Source organism: Puma concolor, chromosome D1 (genome assembly GCF_028749965.1).
Source record: "Puma concolor isolate L17-30 chromosome D1, mPumCon1.1.hap2, whole genome shotgun sequence".
Taxonomy (NCBI): Eukaryota; Metazoa; Chordata; class Mammalia; order Carnivora; family Felidae; genus Puma; species Puma concolor.
In genome coordinates this window covers 53,593,708-53,612,602 of record NC_141676.1, presented here as the reverse complement: position 1 = coordinate 53,612,602, position 18,895 = coordinate 53,593,708, and the positions used below count along the sequence as shown (strand labels likewise).

General features: G+C 38.3%; 2 protein-coding genes across 2 annotated transcripts; both read left to right on the top strand.

The window, feature by feature from the left end:
• The first annotated feature begins 5,331 nt into the window (after window positions 1-5,331).
• Window positions 5,332-6,292, top strand: LOC112865679 (olfactory receptor 52N2-like). Its single transcript, XM_025928761.1, is given in 2 exon segments — window positions 5,332-5,588; window positions 5,590-6,292. Coding segments are annotated over 2 exon segments (960 nt in total).
• A 6,367-nt stretch (window positions 6,293-12,659) lies between these two features.
• Window positions 12,660-13,639, top strand: LOC112865678 (olfactory receptor 52N2). The gene has a single exon (XM_086679412.1). The coding sequence runs from the start codon at window positions 12,674-12,676 to the stop codon at window positions 13,637-13,639; it is 966 nt and encodes a 321-aa protein (XP_086535538.1). The 5' UTR covers window positions 12,660-12,673.
• The last annotated feature ends 5,256 nt before the right edge of the window (window positions 13,640-18,895 follow it).

Here is an 18,895-nt window from a genome sequence, read left to right as displayed (position 1 = left end):
ATCTACAAGAGACTCATTTTAGACCTGAGGACACCTTCAGATTGACAGTGAGGGGATGGAGAACTATCTATCATGCTATGGAAGTCAAAAGAAAGTGGGAGTAGCCATACTTCTATCAGACAAACTAGACTTTAAATTAAAGGCTGTAACAAGAGATGAAGAAGGGCATTACATAATAATTACAGGGTCTATCCATCAGGAAGAGCTAACAATTATAAATGTCTATGCACCAAATATGGGAGCCGCCAAATATATAAAACAATTAATCACAAACATAAGGACCTTATTGATAAGAATGTGGTCATTGCAGGGGACTTTAATACACCACTTACAACAATGGATAGATCATCCAGACACAGGATCAATAAAGAAACAAGGGCCCTGAATGATACATTGGATCAGATGGACTTGATATATATAGAATATATATATTTAGAATTATTTATATTTAGAATTCTGCATCCCAAAGCAACAGAATATACTTTCTTCTGAGTGCACGTGGAACATTCTCCAGCATAGATCACATACTGGGTCACAAAACAGCCCTTCATAAGTATACAAGAATTGAGATCATACCATGCACACTTTCAGACCACAATGCTATGAAACTTGAAATCAACCACAGGAAAGATTCTGGAAAACCTCCAAAAGCATGGAGGTTAAAGAACACCCTACTAAAGAATAAATGGGTCAACGGGGCAATTAGAGAAGAAATTTAAAAATATATGGAAACAAATGAAAATGAAAATACAACCCAAACGCTTTGGGATGCAGCAAACACAGTCCTGAGAGGAAAATACATTGCAATCCAGGCCTATCTCAAGAAACAAGAAAAATCCCAAATACAAATTCTAACAGCACACCTAAAGGAAATAGAAGGAGAACAGCAAACACACCCCAAACCCAGCAGAAGAAGAGAAATAATAAAGATCAGAGCAGAAATAAACAATAGAGAATCTAAAAAAAAAAAAAAACCTGTAGAGCAGATCAATGAAACCAGAGTTGGTTTTTTGAAAAACATAAACAAAATTGATAAACCTCTAGCCAGGTTTCTCACAAAGACAGGGAGATAACCCAAATAGATAAAATCATGAATGAAAATGTAATGATTACAACCAATCCCTCAGAAATACAAGCAATTATCAGGGAATGCTATGAAAAATTATATGCCAACAAACTGGACAACCTGGAAGAAATGGACAAATTCCTAAGCACCCACACACTTCCAAAACTCAAACAGGAAGAAATAGAAAATTTGAACAGACCTATAACCAGTGAAGAAATTGAATCAGTTATCAAAAATCTCCCAACAAATAAGAGACCAGGACAAGAAGGCTTCTCAGGGGAATTCTACAAGACATGTAAAGCCTATCCTTCTCAAGCTATCCTTGAGATAATACCTATCCTTCTCAAGCTGTTCCAAAAACTAGAAAGGGAAGGAGAACTTCCAGACTCATTCTAGGAAGCCAGCATTACTTAGATTCCTAAACCAGACAGAGACCCAGCAAAAAAAGAGAACTACGGGCCAATATCCCTGATGAATATGGATGCAAAAATTCTCAACAAGATACTAGCAAATCAAAATCAACAGCACATAAAAAGAATTATTCACCACGATCAAGTGGGATTCATTCCTGGGCTGCAGGGCTGGTTCAACATTTGCAAATCAATCAATGTGATACATCACATTAATAAAAGAAAAGAAAAGAACCATATGATCCTGTCAATCGCTGCAGAAAAAGCATTTGACAAAATTCAGCATCCTTTCTTAATAAAAACCCTCAAGAAAGTCTGGATAGAAGGAACATACTTAAACATCGTAAAAGCCATTTATGAAAAGCCGACAGCTAATATCATTCTCAATGGGGAAAAACTGAGAGCTTTCCCCGTGAGATCAGAACACGACAGGGATGTCTACTCTCACCGCTGTTGTTTAACATAGTGTTGGAAGTGCTAGCATCAGCAGACAACAAAAGGAAGTCAAGGGCATCAAAATTACCAAAGATGAAGTCAAGCTTTCACTTTTTGCAGATGACGTGATATTATACATGGAAAACCAGAAAAGTGTGCTAGAACTGATACATGAATTCAGCAAAGTTGCAGGATACAGAATTAATGTACAGAAATCAGTTGCATTAGTGTATTCTTATACACTAATAATGAAGCAACAGAAATACAAATAAAGAAACTGATCCCATTCACAATTGCACCAAGAATCATAAAATACCTAGGAATTAACCTAACCAAAGATGTAAAAGATCAGTATGCTGAAAACTATAGAAATCTTATGAAGGAAATTGAAGAAGATACAAAGAAATGGAAAAACATTCCATGCTCATGGGTTGGAAGAATACTGTTAAAATGTCAATACTACCCAAATCTATCTACACATTCAATGCAATCCCAATCAAAATTGCACCAGCATTCTTCTTGAAGCTAGAATAAGCAATCCTAAAATTCATATGGAACCACAAAAGACCCCTAATAGCCAAAGTAATATTGAAGAAGAAGACCAAAGCGAGAGGCACCACAATCCCAGACTTTTGCCTCTACTACAGATCTGTATTCATCAGGACATTATGGTATTGGCACAAAACCAGACACCTAGACCAATGGAATAGAATAGAAACTCCAGAATTGGACCCATAAATGTATGGCCAACTAATCTTTCACAAAGCAGGAAAGAATATCCAATGGACAAAAGACAGTCTCTTTAACAAATGGTGCTGGGAGAACTGGACAGCAACATGCAGAAGAATGAAACTAGACCACTTTCTTACACCATTCACAAAAACAAACTCAAAATGGATGAAGGACCTGAATGTGAGACAGGAAACCATCAAAATACTAGAGGGGAAAACAGGAAAAAGCCTCTCTGACCTCGGCAACAGCAATTCCTTACTTGACACATCCTCAAAGGCACGGGAATTAAAAGCAAAACTGAACTATTGGGACCTCATCAAGATAAAAACTTCTGCATTGCAAAGGAAAAAATCAACAAAATTAAAAGGCAACCAATGGAATGGGAAAAGATATTTGCAAATGACATATCAGACAAAGGGCTAGTATCCAAAATCTATAGAGAACTCACCATATTCCACACCCAAAAACAAATAATCTAGTGAAGTAATGAGCAGAAGACATGAATAGACACTTCTCTAAAGAAGACATCCAGATGGCCAATAGGCACATGAAAAGATGCTCAACATCACTCCTCATCAGGGAAATACAAATCAAAACCACACTGAGATGTTACCTCATGCTGGTCAGAGTGGCTAAATGAACAAATCAGAAGACTATAGATGCTGGCGAGGATGTGGAGAAATGGGAACCCTCTTGCACTGTTGGTGGGAATGCACACTGATGCAGCAACTCTGGAAAACAGTGTGGAGGTTCCTCAAAAAATTAAAAATAGATCTACCCTATGATCTAGCAATAGCACTGCTAGGAATTTACCCAAGGGACACAGGAGTGCTGATGCAGAGGGGCACTTGAACCCCAATGTTTATAGCAGCACTTTAAACAATAACCAAATTATGGAAGAGCCTAAATGTCCATCAACTGATGAATGCGTGAAGAAGTTGTGGTTTATATATATAACGGACTACTACTTGGCAATGAGAAAGAATGAAATATGGCCTTCTGTAGCAACATGGATGGAACTGGAAGGTGTTATGCTAAGTGAAATAAGTCATACAGAGAAAGACAGACACCATATGTTTTCACTCTTATGTGGATGCTGAGAAACTTAACAGAAAACCATGGGGGAGGGGAAAGGGAAAAAAAAAGTTACAGAGAGGGAAGGAGGCAAACCATAAGGGACTCTTAAAAACTGGGAATAAACTGAGTGTTGATGGGGAGTGGGAGGGAGGAGAGGGTGGGTGATGGGTATTGAGGAGGGCACCTGTTGGGATGAGCGCTGGGTGTTGTATGGAAACCAATTTGACAATAAATTTCATATTTAAAAAAACACATACCAAGGGATACAGGTTTTGGTAAAATTAAAAAAAAAAAGGTAATGGGTGAAAACACACAAACCAGCCACTTATATAGAAACAACCTTAGGGTAAATTTCTCTCTCTTTTCTACCCCCCCCCCCCACCACACACAATGGAAAGAGAGAAATATGGACAATGAATGTTAGAACTTTGGAAATACTGTTTAGGGGGTAAACTGAAATATAACAAAGGAATATATAAATTAGTTTTTGTAAATGCAATGAAATATACAATATACTGCTTCAGGAAAAATGAATAAGTCAAGTTGCAACCAACAACTAATGAAAAACTTTTAAAAATATAAGATAAAGAGGAGTTTTCTCAAAAACAAAACAGAAAGAAAGAGACCCAAAGTTATAATTTCAATCAAAAAACTTTCAGGTTAAAACAACTTCCCAGACATAAAAGAAAGGTAGAAAACTAATTGTTTTCAAAAACAAACAAATTATTTAAAAAACCTTTCCCCCTATCCAGTATAATCTTCAGAGTTATTTGAGGCTAAACATAATATACTAAAGGGAACTAAAATAATTATGAATATTTATATAGCATGGTTATCTACATGGAAATTTGGGAGAAGCAAGAGAAATTGTGAGGATTACACAGAACTTAACAATGTCATTGGTTAAATGCAAGTAGTAAAATCTTTCACGTTTACCAGCAACAAACAACCAGATATATAGTGCAAAATGACTGTGGCCATCATTTGTAAGTCATAACCTATTATGTAATTTTTGACCCATCAAATCATGTCTTTGATTATTTTGACTTGGAAAATCCAAACTTGAAACGTGTAGACTTGCAAAGTCTAGATCATGCTTAGCCCTATCATACCTGTGTGTAATAAGTAGACACATTTTACCTGTATGTAATAAGGGCTCATATGATTTAATTGATTATAATCCAGTAAACACATCTTCAAGGTCTTCTTGGAAGAAGGAGATTATGTGAGAAGTCAAGAGAACCAGTTTTGTTTAAACCAGAACAATAAATTGGAAATTGGCCAAGGGAGCAGAAACAAGCACTAGTGAACAGCTTAGAATATGAGCATGTGCACAAAGACAGCCTTTACAGAATAAAATCAAGGGAGATCGGGTCTCTGCTATAACGTATGCACTATGTTAGTGTCCTTTTGATTCATTAAGAGGCCCAGGAGTACCTCGGTAGTATCAAATAACAGTGTACAAAAGATTATTTTTCTCCTAAATTTTATTTATATTGTGCAAAATGCTTGTTCATCTTTTGTCTCAGAATGAAATTAATGTCACTACCATCTTCTTGTATAGGACATTTTTATTGGTATAGAAAGTAACATGCTTTACAATTGACTATCATGTATGGAGTCAACAGCTCCAGGCTGACACCAAGATACTTCATTCTCAATGGGATTCCTAAACTGGAAGCTGCACACACCTGGATCTCCCTGACATTCTGCATCATGTACATCATTGCTGTCCTTGGGAACTGTGGGCTCATCCACCTCATTAGCCACAAGGAGGTCCTGCATCGGCCCATGTACTACTTCCTGTCCTTGCTGTCCCTTACAGATGCTAATGCATGTACTTTGCATGTCCCTAATGTTATGTATCTTTTGGTTCAATCTCAAAGGGATCGACTTTAATGCCTGCCTTATGCACGTGTTTTTCATCCACATGCTGACAAGTATGGAGTGTGGTGTGCTCATGCTTATGGCCTTGGACTGCTATGTGGCTATTTGCTATCCTCTGCGCTATTCTACCATCCTCACCAACACTGCGATTACCAAGGTTGGGTTTGCCACCTGCAGTAGAAGTGTGTTGCTCACAATCCCATTTACTTTCCTGATCACACATCTCCCCTTCTGCAGGGGAAACCTCATCCACCACACCTACTGTGGCCACATGTCATTGGCTAAATTATCCTGTGGCAACATCAAGATTGATGCTATCTATGGTCTAGTAGCTGTCATATTGATTGCAGGATTTGATATTTTCTATACCTGCATGTCTTACATTCTGATTATCTGTGCTGTAGTAAATCTGTCATCTGCAGATGCTTGCCACAAAGCCTTTAGCACCTGCACATCACACATAGGTGCTATTGTTATCACCTATGTCCCAGCCTTCTTTAACTTCTTCACTCATCGCTTTGGGGGACGCTCCATACCTCACCATGTTCATATTTTCATAGCCAACCTCTACATGTTGCTGCCTCCCACTTTGAATCCAATTGTTTCTGAAATGAAGACCAAGCAGATTCATGAAGGAGTGATCAAATTATTTTTTACAGAGAAAGATATTATGAGTATGAGCTAAGTCTATGTTATAAAATTCTGCATTTAGTATTAGGGTAAAGAAAAACGTTCTGGAGGAAATGAATAGATGCAGAATTCACAACCATGATGTCAGGAGAAACTACCTGTCAATATTCTGCTATAATATTTATGAAATAATCACAAAACTTTTCATCTGAGACTTTTAATTTGAAATAAAAATAAAATCAATAGGAAAAAATATTATTTTCCACACAGGTAAACTTTAGTTAGTCCTGGTGAATGAATTCAGAGAATAGAAAATCTATAATTTGAAGTAAACTTTTGATGATTAATGCTTTTCGTCTAAGGCACTCTGTGGGAGTGTATAGAAAAGAACAAAGACAGTCAGATAGCTGAGAGACTCCAGAAGAATGGACAGTTTACATAGGTGCAAGGAAGCCAGAAACACTCGCCCACAATGTTTGTGCTGAATTCCAAGGGTACTGCCATCCCTTTTAAGTCATATTTATGTGAAACTTGTATAGCTTAGAGAACAAATTCCTCCTTGTCTGCTCATTTATTAATGATGTTCTGCTGCCTGGGTAATTATTTGGATTTCTATTTATGTATTCATGTACATACAAATGAAGCCGGAGTAAATATGATTATTGGAATTCATTGTAATCTGGGAAGTACCCTTTGGAATTGATATCAAGTAGAATTTTGAGAAAAACAATGGACATATGTGGCAGGTATTGAGTAAAGGCTTCATGAGTAGAAGAAAGGAGACTTAAAGAAAATCTATATAATTTTCCAGTCAAGGGTGTCTGGGCTTGACTGCTTTATTTGACTTTAATACTGGGGAGAAATAGTGATCAGGGACATTGAAGAAAGGAGTATTTTATTTAGATTTCTGGAAATACCAGAGAAAAAAGTAACAGAAGTGAATGATAAGTGTAGTATTCAGAAAGAGTGAGACTGAGTGAAAAGTGAAAAAGAATGAGAGCATAACCCAAGAAGTAATTGGAGTAATAGAATGTGATCAGGGAATGGACACAAATAGATAATTAGGTGGAAATATTATATTGATAAATATTATATTCATATTACTTGCAAATATGTTGAATATATTTTATTACATTATATATAGTCAAATGATTGTAAAATGTATTATTCACATCATGTATTTTGCAATGTAATTTCACATTTGTAAGAAAAACCCATTTTGTTTTGCACTGTTTACATAACAGTGCCTCTATGTAATGTAACTTGTGGACTTAAAATCAGTAAGTTGCTGTATCTTGGAATTATGTTTTTGGATTTTGTAAATTTTACTCATTGGGGAATTTTATTTAAGCAACTAAAATAAAATACTTTTCCTAAACTGCTATTTAAAAAATTATATATTGGGGTCACCTGGGTGGCTCAGTCAGTTAAGCATCTGACTTTGGCTCAGGTCATGATCTCGCGGTTCGCGAGTTCGAGCCCCGGGCTTGGTGCTGACAGCTTGGAGTCTGCTTCGGATTCTGTGTCTCCTTCTCTCTCTGCCCCTCCCCTGCTCACACTCTGTCTCTCTTTCTCAAAAAATAAATAAACATTAATTTTTTTTAATTATATATTGGGTCAGGTACTATAATAATGCTTCATGTATAGTATTTCATTGAACTTTAAGTCAAAACCATGGGATAGCTATAATTGTCCTCATATAGAAGAGGAATATGAGCCACACAAACAGCAGGACTGGATGAATCTCAGAAGATGAAGACTAAAATTTAAATGCAATCATGTTACTAGGCCTATGTTTTGGGGTGAGAGTGTGGGGGTGCTATTTGTTGCAATAGCAGCAAAGCAAAACTTGAACACAAAGTTACAAATGTGGAGAAATAAAATGTAAAAAATAACACTTATCTGAGGCACCTGAGTAACAATCCCCAATTAATTTTATGCCATTAAATTAATGGAAATTAAGTGTTAAGGAAGGGTTAAGGAAAGGGTTAAGGAAAACAACAGCAGTATAACTCTGAAAACAAAGAATCACAACTGAACTAGAACCAGCAGTCCAGAATAGTTGAGATTTTTAAATTATAAGGTAGATCATGATGGAAGGAAGTTCTATACAGTATTCATGGGAGGGAGGGAGGGAGGGAGGCAAGGAGGGAGAGAGAGAGAGAGAGAGAGAGAGAGAGAGAGAAAGAAAGAGAGAGAGAGAGGATTAAAGTACAGGAGAGGAAAAGACAGCAAAAAATTGTGGAAGACACTTAATTTCAAATTCCATCTCCTGCCCAAGGTCCTGCCCAGGTCCAAGTTGTGAGCACAGCTCAATGTGCCTGGAGAGGCCCCACACCCCCACATCAACCTCACATAGTTTGATTAGCTCCAGAAACAAGGTATCAGGTATAGAGTACTCACACTTAGACTTCAATTTAATTCAATCAAAACTCTTTTCAAACTAAGAGATAGTAATATTCCCAAAAGGAAGGAAATGGAAAGAAATGACAAGGTGATATGTCACCTTGCATAGTGAAATTATCCTGTTCCTGAAGCATCTCCAGAACCATTTGGCCCACCATTCAGACTGCTCATATATGCAGATGTACAGAGATTGAGACAATGGAACAACAAAACAAACCTTAAAGATGGAGGACCCAAACAGTGAGCATTCCACATGACCCCTCCACAAGTGTCTACTAAGCACAAGTTGTGTTTCTCTTTTATTGAACTGGCAAAATTAAGCCAAAATATGCTTGGAATCTTATCTCACCCTTTCCCTGAGTTCTGTCTCTTAGTATCAATGAATAACAAATTTGCTTTTCCTTGAAAAGAAAAATACCAAAGACACTGCTTGTATTTTCAAATAACTTAAACTATTTTCAGGGCACCTGAATGGCTCAGTCGATTAAGCATCCAACTTTGGCTCAGGTCATGATCTCATGATTTGTGAATTCGAGCCCCTATTCAGGCTCTGGGCTGACAGCTCAGAGCCTGGAGCCCACTTCAGATTCTGTGTCTCCCTCTGTCTGCCCCTCCGCTGCTTGCACTCTGTCTCTCGCATTCTCTCAAAAATAAATAAACATTTAAAAAAAAACCCTATTTTCAAAGAAGTTTTACAGAAAATCTGAAAAATGAAAAGACTGCACAAGATTGACTCAATTATTTTGTGAGATGATTATATGTGAGAATTTTGAATTCAACATTTCTACATTTTAGATAAGGAGTCAGAGGCATTCCAGTCAACAGAAAAGAGGTTTGATATTGGCCTGGGGTTTCCCCTGGTTCCTGTGAAGCAATAAATATGTGTAGAAACTAGATAATTATTCACGTCTATCTACCAGTTGGGTACCTTTATGTTAAATTATCAATGCAAAGATATTTTTATCCAGCCCAATGCCATCTTCACGTACTGCAACATACCATAAACTTCTAAATCGCAATAGGGCATAGAGGGCAGTAGGCTAATGTGCACTAAGTGGTGCTGATTGTGCAGGGAAGAAAAATTGTAGATGTGGAGGGGGGCATTTGCCTAAGTATAGTTTTCAAAAGTGAAGTACTGCAACCTGCTGTAGTGATAAGAACTCTGGTTGCAGTTAAAGCCAGGAGTTTGGGGGTCATAAAAGAGGACAGTCCAGAGGAACAAAGGAGAGAGAGAAGAAGGGGCGGAATAGAAGGGAAAGGAGGAGAGCTGATCACACTCTGAATATTGTACAGGAAGACATGGTACAATGCAAAAGAACAAGCAGCGATGATTTTAAGGAAAGGAAAAGGACAGATGTGGAGGAGGGGTGCAACATTCTCCACGTCTTATTACTACAAGTATAGGCACTTCATTTAGACTAACATCTATATTAATTGTTATATTACAAGTATATAGTTATTGAATATTACACATAATAACTATAAAATGAGTAAATGAAGTACACAAACTTTTTATTTTTTTAAGATTTTATTTTTGAGTAATCTCTATACCCAAGGTGGGGTTCAAACTCACAACCCCGAGATCCAGAGTAGCATGATCTACCAATCAAGCCAGCCAGGCACTCCTGAGGTATAGAAAACTTTTTAGGGTGGTTATTCCTCTGTATTTGGATTTACAAGTGATTTTCTAACTTTTTAATACTTTTCTGTGTTTTCCAGAGTTTCTACATAAAGGACGTATTTCTTTAGTAATAAGAGAAAAACAGGTTTTAAGTTTATTTATGTCTTTTGAGAGAGACAGAGAGAGAGAGAGCAAGCAAACTGGAGCAGGGGAGGGGTAGAAAGAGAGGGGGAGAATCCCAACCAGGCTCCACTTTGTCAGCGTGGCCCGATGTGGGGCTCCAACTCATGGACCAGGAGATCATGACCTCAGCAGAAATCAAGAGGCTGACATTTAACCCACTGCACCACACAAGTGCCCTGAGGGAAAAAAAAGTTACTGATGTTCATCACCACATTTGGTGGTCACATTTCTCACTTGGGAAAAGGCATTAACTTTACTGCGTTTTGTTTTTGTTGTTCCCTTTTCTACTCAGAAGCTTCTAAATATAGATTTGTTACCACCAGGCCAGAAGTTTATTCTCTTTCAATGAGAATCCCTCTGAGACATCTAATTCTGGAGCCTCAGTCTACCCGGGACATCTCACTGGAGATTCTCCAGGGAAACAAAAATCCTATGTAAGAAGATGTCATCCCAGATTTTGAGGAACTCCTAAGTATTCTCAGCCATGAATAGAATTGTGCCTCACACTGAGGTGAGTTTGGGAAATTTTCACAAATGGTTATTTTAGGAAAGGTAACAACATTGATGGCTAAGAACACAATGGCCTAGAATATGCAGACAGTTTTAAAAATAGACATTAGCAAGGGGCAGTGAATTCCTCTTTCCCTTTCACTTCTGCAGGGGTAATGAGACTCTTTCTTCCTGTGTGGCTTCTGCTGGACTCTTACTTTCCAGTCACCCACTCATTTTATTGTGGCGTTCACATAAAAGACAGCAGACACGGGAGATTGTAATCTTTACATTTCTCTGGTCTAGGGCAAGGAAATGCTGGTTCCTCCATGGGGGGACATTTCTGGAGAGGTCTGGGAGAACTCTCTTACGAGAAGAGTTTATTTACATGAGAGGCAATCACCTTAGGAGCCAAAGACCATGAGCCAGTGAACCTTGTATTCTTTTGTATACTCTTTCCGTGGTGACTTCTATGTACCCTGGCCAATAGGAGTGGACACAAGAGTGATTTCCAGATGATTTAGGTAACAGGAATCTCTGTCTTGTGTCTTTAGAGCCATGTGCTACATGTCATCGTATTGCAAGTTTCTACACAGCCCTGCTGGATGGGGGATTGTTCGGCATTGATTTGCTGCATGGAAAGGTGCCCACCCAGAGCTTAAGGACCATTTTATATTTTTCAATGGAGAGAAATAGTTGACCATTTGGTAACTACAACTTTCCTCAAACATCCCTGAATCTGTAAATTCCTTGAACCATCCCTCAGTTCTATTTTCTTTACAAGTATTAGCAATCCAAAAATATGATATTATCTTTTTTACTGATAAACTGTCCAGTTATAATAAAAGAAATATTATCTACATTAAGCATTATAGACAATTAGTAATCCTTAGAACTTCAAGGGCTTCCTAAATATAAATCTTGTATTAAAAATGGCTTGGAAACTAATTTAAGAAAATGCGGAAAAGCAGAGAAGCCATTTATGAAGTTGGGGGTATCTGACTGAATTCATCTCTTTAGTAAAATTTTTACAAAAATTCCATGAAACTTGCTAATGATTTAGAAGCAGAAGTACTTTTGTTCTTCTCAAGAACTTCCTTTGAAATTTCATTGTGTAGAAAAGCATGATATTGATATCAGATACTAAGTTCTTACTAATTCAAACAATCATTTGTTCACATATATTTTTATTGAGTATCTAAAATGTGTTCCCTTAAGCACGTTATAGGGAACATTATGGGAAGACTTTACCTGGATTATTAGCTTTCTTCATAATCTTCAAGGCAGGACAAAAGTCCTGTTGATAAGAACTAGTCGGATTAGGGTGATCCTCGAAACATACTCACATGATCATAGTGACAAGACTCAGAAAGAATCTGAGAGGAGAGAATAAAAGTGGCATATTGGAAGACAATTCTGGCCCAGTTCACAGAATGTGGAGGAATATAAGAGGTGTGCTGGAACTTTAGAAAGTGAGGGTAGATACTTAGACAAAATATTCAATGAGACGCCAAGTAGTACTGTTTAGTTATTTTTAGACACCACCGTTCAAAGACTGTCTTGCTAGAGTAGAGGAAAAAAATAACAAGCTGCTACCATGACAAGGTTCATGGCATTTGTGAGTATTATTACCTGAACTACTCCCTCTTATGGGGTTTCTAAGCCCACCTCTCTCTCTCCTATGCAGAAAGCAAATGCTGATAAAGAGCATAAAATGCTCTCCTCTTCTCCACAGTCATGTGTGGGGAAAACAGCTCCAGCCTGACCCCGGGATTCTTTATCTTGAATGGGATTCCTGGGCTGGAAGCTGCACACACCTGGATCTCCCTGCCATTCTGCTTCATGTACGTCATCGCTGTCGTGGGGAACTGCGGGCTCATCTACCTAATCAGCCATGAGGATGCCCTGCACCGGCCCATGTACTACTTCCTGGCCCTGCTCGCCTTCACCGATGTCACCCTGTGCACCACCACTGTACCCAATATGCTGTGCATATTCTGGTTCAACCTCAAGGAGATTGACTTTGATGCCTGCCTGGCTCAGATGTTTTTCGTCCACATGCTGACTGGGATGGAGTCTGGGGTGCTCATGCTCATGGCCCTGGACCGCTATGTGGCCATCTGCTACCCCTTACGTTATTCCATCATCCTCACCAACCCTGTCATCGCCAAGACCGGTCTTGCCACCTTCCTGAGGGGTGTGCTGCTCATTATCCCATTCACTTTCCTCACCAAGCGTCTGCCCTATTGCCGGGGCAACTTCATTCCCCATACCTACTGTGATCATATGTCTGTGGCCAAGGTGTCCTGTGGCAATTTCAAGGTCAATGCTGTCTATGGTCTGATGGTTGCTCTCCTTATTGGTGTGTTTGACATCTGCTGTATTTCTGTGTCTTACACTATGATATTGAGAGCAGTAGTGAGCCTGTCATCTGCAGATGCTCGTCACAAAGCCTTTAGCACCTGTACATCCCACATATGTGCCATTGTGATCACTTATGTTCCAGCTTTTTTCACTTTTTTTGCCCACCGTTTTGGAGGACACAATATCCCCCACCACATTCACATCATTGTAGCCAACCTTTACCTGCTCCTACCTCCTACAATGAATCCTATTGTTTATGGAGTCAAGACCAAGCAGATCCGAGAAGGTGTGTTCAAGTTTTTACTTGGAGACAAGGTTGTCTTTACTCAAGACAAATGAATTGGAAAATAGACATATTGTTTAGTGGGTGGGGGGGATAAAAAAAAGTGACTAAAATGGTATTAAACACATGAGTCCCTCTAATACATAGATTCTCTGAAGGCTTTGCAAATATATACTATGAAACATTTCTCCTGTAAAGATCTGTCAAGGAAGAGAATGCAGAATAAAAAATTATATACCCATTCTTTACAAGTTTTATGTTTTACATAGGGTTTACAGACTCATGTCTAGTGAGAACTGGCAGGTAGTAAGATGACTGATGCAGATCTGGTGTCAAAGTTCTATTGTGTGAGAGAAGTGGAAGCTATGGGGAGTGAGGGGGAGCAAGGATGTGCTCTCTGTAAAGAACAAATTTACACAAATGAAGCATGTTATTGCCATGGGTAATAGGCCCAGTGTTGCAATATCCTCCAGTATTTTAAAATTTTTTTTTTTTTTTTTCAACGTTTATTTATTTTTGGGACAGAGAGAGACAGAGCATGAACGGGGGAGGGGCAGAGAGAGAGGGAGACACAGAATCGGAAACAGGCTCCAGGCTCTGAGCCATCAGCCCAGAGCCTGACGCGGGGCTCAAACTCACGGACCGCGAGATCGTGACCTGGCTGAAGTCGGACGCTTAACCGACTGCGCCACCCAGGCGCCCCTCCTGCAGTATTTTAAAGACAAGCTGGATTTAGATGTTTTCTCTCATCTAAAATTGGGTAAATCCAATTTTAATTATTGGATAAATGACTTAAAAATTTTTTTAACGTTTATTTATTTTTGAGACATAGAGAGACAGAGCACAAACAGGGGAGGATCAGAGAGAGAGGGAAACACAGAATCTGAAACAGGCTCCAGGCTCTGAGCTGTCAGCACAGAGCCTGACGCAGGGCTCGAACTCACAGACTGTGAGATCATGACCTGAGCCAAAGTCGGACACTTAACCGACTGAATCCCAGGCACCCCTGGATAAATGATTTTTTAAAAATACCCTATATTTTATTCAAGACATGTCTAGGAGTTATTTTTCCCCCATTTCAACAGTTCAACCTCCATTTAGGATGTGCTTATGATATATAATTTTGATCTTTCAGCAAAACAGACAAAAGCAATGAATTAATTGCTAGTGTGTGTTATAATTCATTCACTAATTCATTAATTTTTTTGAGAAACTTATTTAGGTCATATTATTTGCCATACCTTAGTTTTCATGAAGATGAGACCACCCCTTGCCTCAGGGTGCTCAGAAGCTAGGCTCTGGCCAAGGATGCACAAGAGGAATCGTAAGTGAAAGAAAGAAGAGGTGTGATAAAAATTTATGGAGTATGGAAAGAAGAAAAGTTGGTAGGGAAGAGTTGGGGGAAACATGAATTTTGTATTCAGATAGTCCCAAAATTTAAATCTTGTGTCTTAATTTCTAGTCATTAGACTTTAACAGGCTATTTTAATCTCTCTAAATTTCAGCTTCTATACTTTTTATTGATTGGGGGAAAAACATGCCACAAAGATTTATCTGTCTGGTTAAATGCTCTAATGTAAAAAACAAAAAACAAAAAACAAAAACAAAACTTTAGTATAATTTCTAATATATACTAACTACTTAATAAGTTATACTGAGATTGTTGTTATTATTATAACCTATGTGTTTCAACTCTGATTCCTTCTGAACATCGTAGTTTGAGGAGAAATCTTTCCAATTATATAGGCAGTAGAAAATCAATTTTATTTTATCTCCCAAACATGTCATCAAAATCAGCCAACAAGGTTTTCTGGATACCTTCTATGTGACTGACTCCATGTTATGCACCGAAAAATATAAATGAATACAAGAACACTAATGCATTTCTAGTCTAGTAGAAGACATAAAATGCAGTTGAATCATTATTTTAAAATGGTAACAAGGTCATTGTACAAAAACATTATTACAAAATTCATGAAATTTAATGCTTATCAATGGCCATTAGGGATGGTAGGTAAAGATTTTACAGAGAAGGCACTAGATGAGCTGAGTCTTGATATGTGTGTAAGTATTTTAAAAGAAAGAGTGGATGGGGATTATTATTTTTAAAAATGCAAAATAGTGAGGCTAAACAATCATCGCCATTCTGAGCCTAGAGATGTTTCACAGTGACGGGAGATAAACAAGAAAGAAGGAGGAGCAAAAGACTGGGTTGGAAAGGCAGATAGAGGCACCACCCGGAAGTGCCCTATGAGTTTCAGCATGATCTCAGTAGGCCAGCCGCTGCTCTTCAACTTTGAAAGATACTAAGTTCTTAGAATTGCCCTTGACCCGAAAGCAGTTACAGCCTCATTTGTCACTTGCCTGGACTCCTCAGATCTCCAACATAACCTCTGCCTCTTAAGCCTGTCTTGCTCTCTTTCTTCCTTCTCCAAAGTTCTTCTCTCATTCCTAGAAAGTCCATTTCTCAATTTCTACTCACTTCTTCAGCACCCCACAAGAGCTTCCCAGCATTTGAGTCATTCCAGCCAAGGGAAGATTCCTTATGTATTCCTCCTGAGTTACTTTCTGTCAAAGGGTTGACAGCTTGACCCCACAGAAAAATGGCTTTCAAGTAAATAGTAAGAATAGCAAGAAACATACCCAGCATTTATTTTCCACGTACTTTTCCAAGAATTGTATACATATTTGATCCTAAAAACAACTATCAGAATGATGCTGTTTTATGCCCAGTTTACAGATAAACAATCTGAGGCACAGAGAGGTTAAATGACTAAATGAAAGCCACATACCCAGTAAGAGACAGAGCATGGATTTAAACTCAGGCCATTTGGTTCCACAGTCTTTGATTGTAATGTCTATAATGTACTGTGTGGTTTCTCCAAGAGATCAAAAACTTAAGGGTTTGTGGCTCACTCTTTATGACTGGGATGGTGAAAAGTCCCGTGATGACCCTGCACTACCTCAAATGATTTATTTTATATTTTTTTGGACAAAATGACATACTAAAATACAGAGGCCTGACATCAGATTCTTCAAGGTGCCTCACAGGACAGTGTCATGAGCAAACATTATTATTGCCTCTTTTCTGGTTCACTCTGACAGATGACTGCTACAAAGAGCCTGAGGACAAATTTTTGCAAGTAAATACTTCACATTGAAACTTCTGGACTTGCTCCCACCATGAATGTAAATATCAATTCCTTGTTCCAATGGGACCAAATCAAAGATGACCCGAAGACCATATTTGCAAGTGTTGCCTAGTACCCCTGATTTTCTTTACCTTGCTCTCATTTTTTATACTGGTAGTTCTATTTTAAGATACATTTTTTAAAAATTTTTATTTATTTTTAAATATGAAATTTATTGTCAAATTAGTTTCCATACAACACCCAGGGCTCATCCCAACAGGTGCCCTCCTCAATGCCCATCACCCACCCTTCCCTCCCTCCCACCCCCCATCAACCCTCAGTTTGTTCTCAGTTTTTAAGAGTCTCTTATGTTTTGACTCCCTCCCTATCTAACTTTTTTTTTCTTCCATTCCCTCCCCCATGGTCTTCTGTTAAGTTTCTCAGCATCCACATAAGAGTGAAACATATGGTATCTGTCTTTTTCTGTATGACTTATTTCACTTAGCATAACACTCTCCAGTTCCATCCACGTTGCTACAAAAGGCCATATTTCATTCTCATTGCCACGTACTATTCCATTGTGTATATAAACCACAATTTCTTCATGTATTCATCAGTTGATGGACATTTAGGCTCTTTCCATAATTTGGCTATTGTTGAAAGTGCAGCTATAAACATTGGGGTACAAGTGCCCCTATGCATCAGCACTCCTGTATCCCTTGGGTAAATTCCTAGCAGTGCTACAGCTGGGTCATAGGGTAGATCTATTTTTAATTTTTTGAAGAACCTCCACACTGTTTTCCAGAGCGGCTGCATCAGTGTGCATTCCCACCAACAGTGCAAGAGGGTTCCTGTTTCTCCACATCCTCGCCAGCATCTATAGTCTCCTGATTTGTTCATTTTAGCCACTCTGACTGGCATGAGGTGATATCTCAGTGTGGTTTTGATTTGTATTTCCCTGATGAGGAGTGACGTTGAGCATCTTTTCATGTGCCTATTGGCCATCCGGATGTCTTCTTTAGAGAAGTATCTATTCATGTCTTCTGCTCATTACTTCACTAGATTATTTGTTTTTCGGGTGTGGAGTTTGGCGAGTTCTCTATAGATTTTGGATACTAGCCCTTTGTCTGATATGTCATTTGCAAATATCTTTTCCCATTCTGTCGGTTGCCTTTTAGTTTTGTTGATTGTTTCCTTTGCTGTGCAGAAACTTTTTATCTTGATGAAGTCTCAATAGTTCATTTTTGCTTTTAATTCCCTTGCCTTTGGGGATGTGTCAAATAAGAAATTGCTGTGGCTGAGGTCAGAGAGGTTTTTTCCTGCTTTCTCCTCTAGGGTTTTGATGGTTTCCTGTCTCACATTCAGGTCCTTTATCCATTTTGAGTTTATTTTTGTGAATGGTGTAAGAAAGTGGTCTAGTTTCATCCTTGTGCATGTTGCTGTCCAGTTCTCCCAGCACCATTTGTTAAAGAGACTGTCTTTTGTCCATTGGATATTCTTTCCTGCTTTGTCAAAGATTAGTTGGCCATACTTTTGTGGGTCTAATTCTGGAGTCTCTATTCTATTCCATTGTCTATGTATCTGTTTTTGTGCCAAAACCATGCTGTCTTGATGATTACAGCTTTGTTTTTAGTTAGAGGCTAAATTCTGGGATTGTGATGCCTCCCACTTTGGTCTTCTTCTTCAAGATTACTGTGGGTATTCGGGGCCTTTTGTGGTTCCATATGAATTTTAGGATTGCTTGTTCTAGCTTCAAGAAGAATGCTGGTGCAATTTTGATTGGGATTGCATTGAATGTGTAGATAGCTTTGGGTAGTATTGACATTTTAACAATATTTATTCTTCCAACCCATGAGCATGGAATGTTTTTCCATTTCTTTGTATCTTCTTCAATTTCCTTCATAAGCTTTCTATAGATTTCAGCATACTGATCTTGTACATCTTTGGTTAGGTTTATTCCTAGGTATTTTATGCTTCTTGGTGCAATTGTGAATGGGACCAGTTTCTTTATTTGTATTTCTGTTGCTTCATTATTAGTGTATAAGAATACACTAACGCAACTGTTTTCTGTACATTAATTCTGTATCCTGCGACTTTGCTGAATTCATGTATCAGTTCTAGCAGACTTTTCTGGTTTTCCATGTATAATATCACGTCATCAGCAAAAAGTGAAAGCTTGAC

What these genes read in the sequence shown, in the direction of transcription:
- LOC112865678 (XM_086679412.1), top strand. Translation starts at nt 12,674, where the DNA reads ATGTGTGGGGAAAACAGCTCCAGCCTGACCCCGGGATTCTTTATCTTG.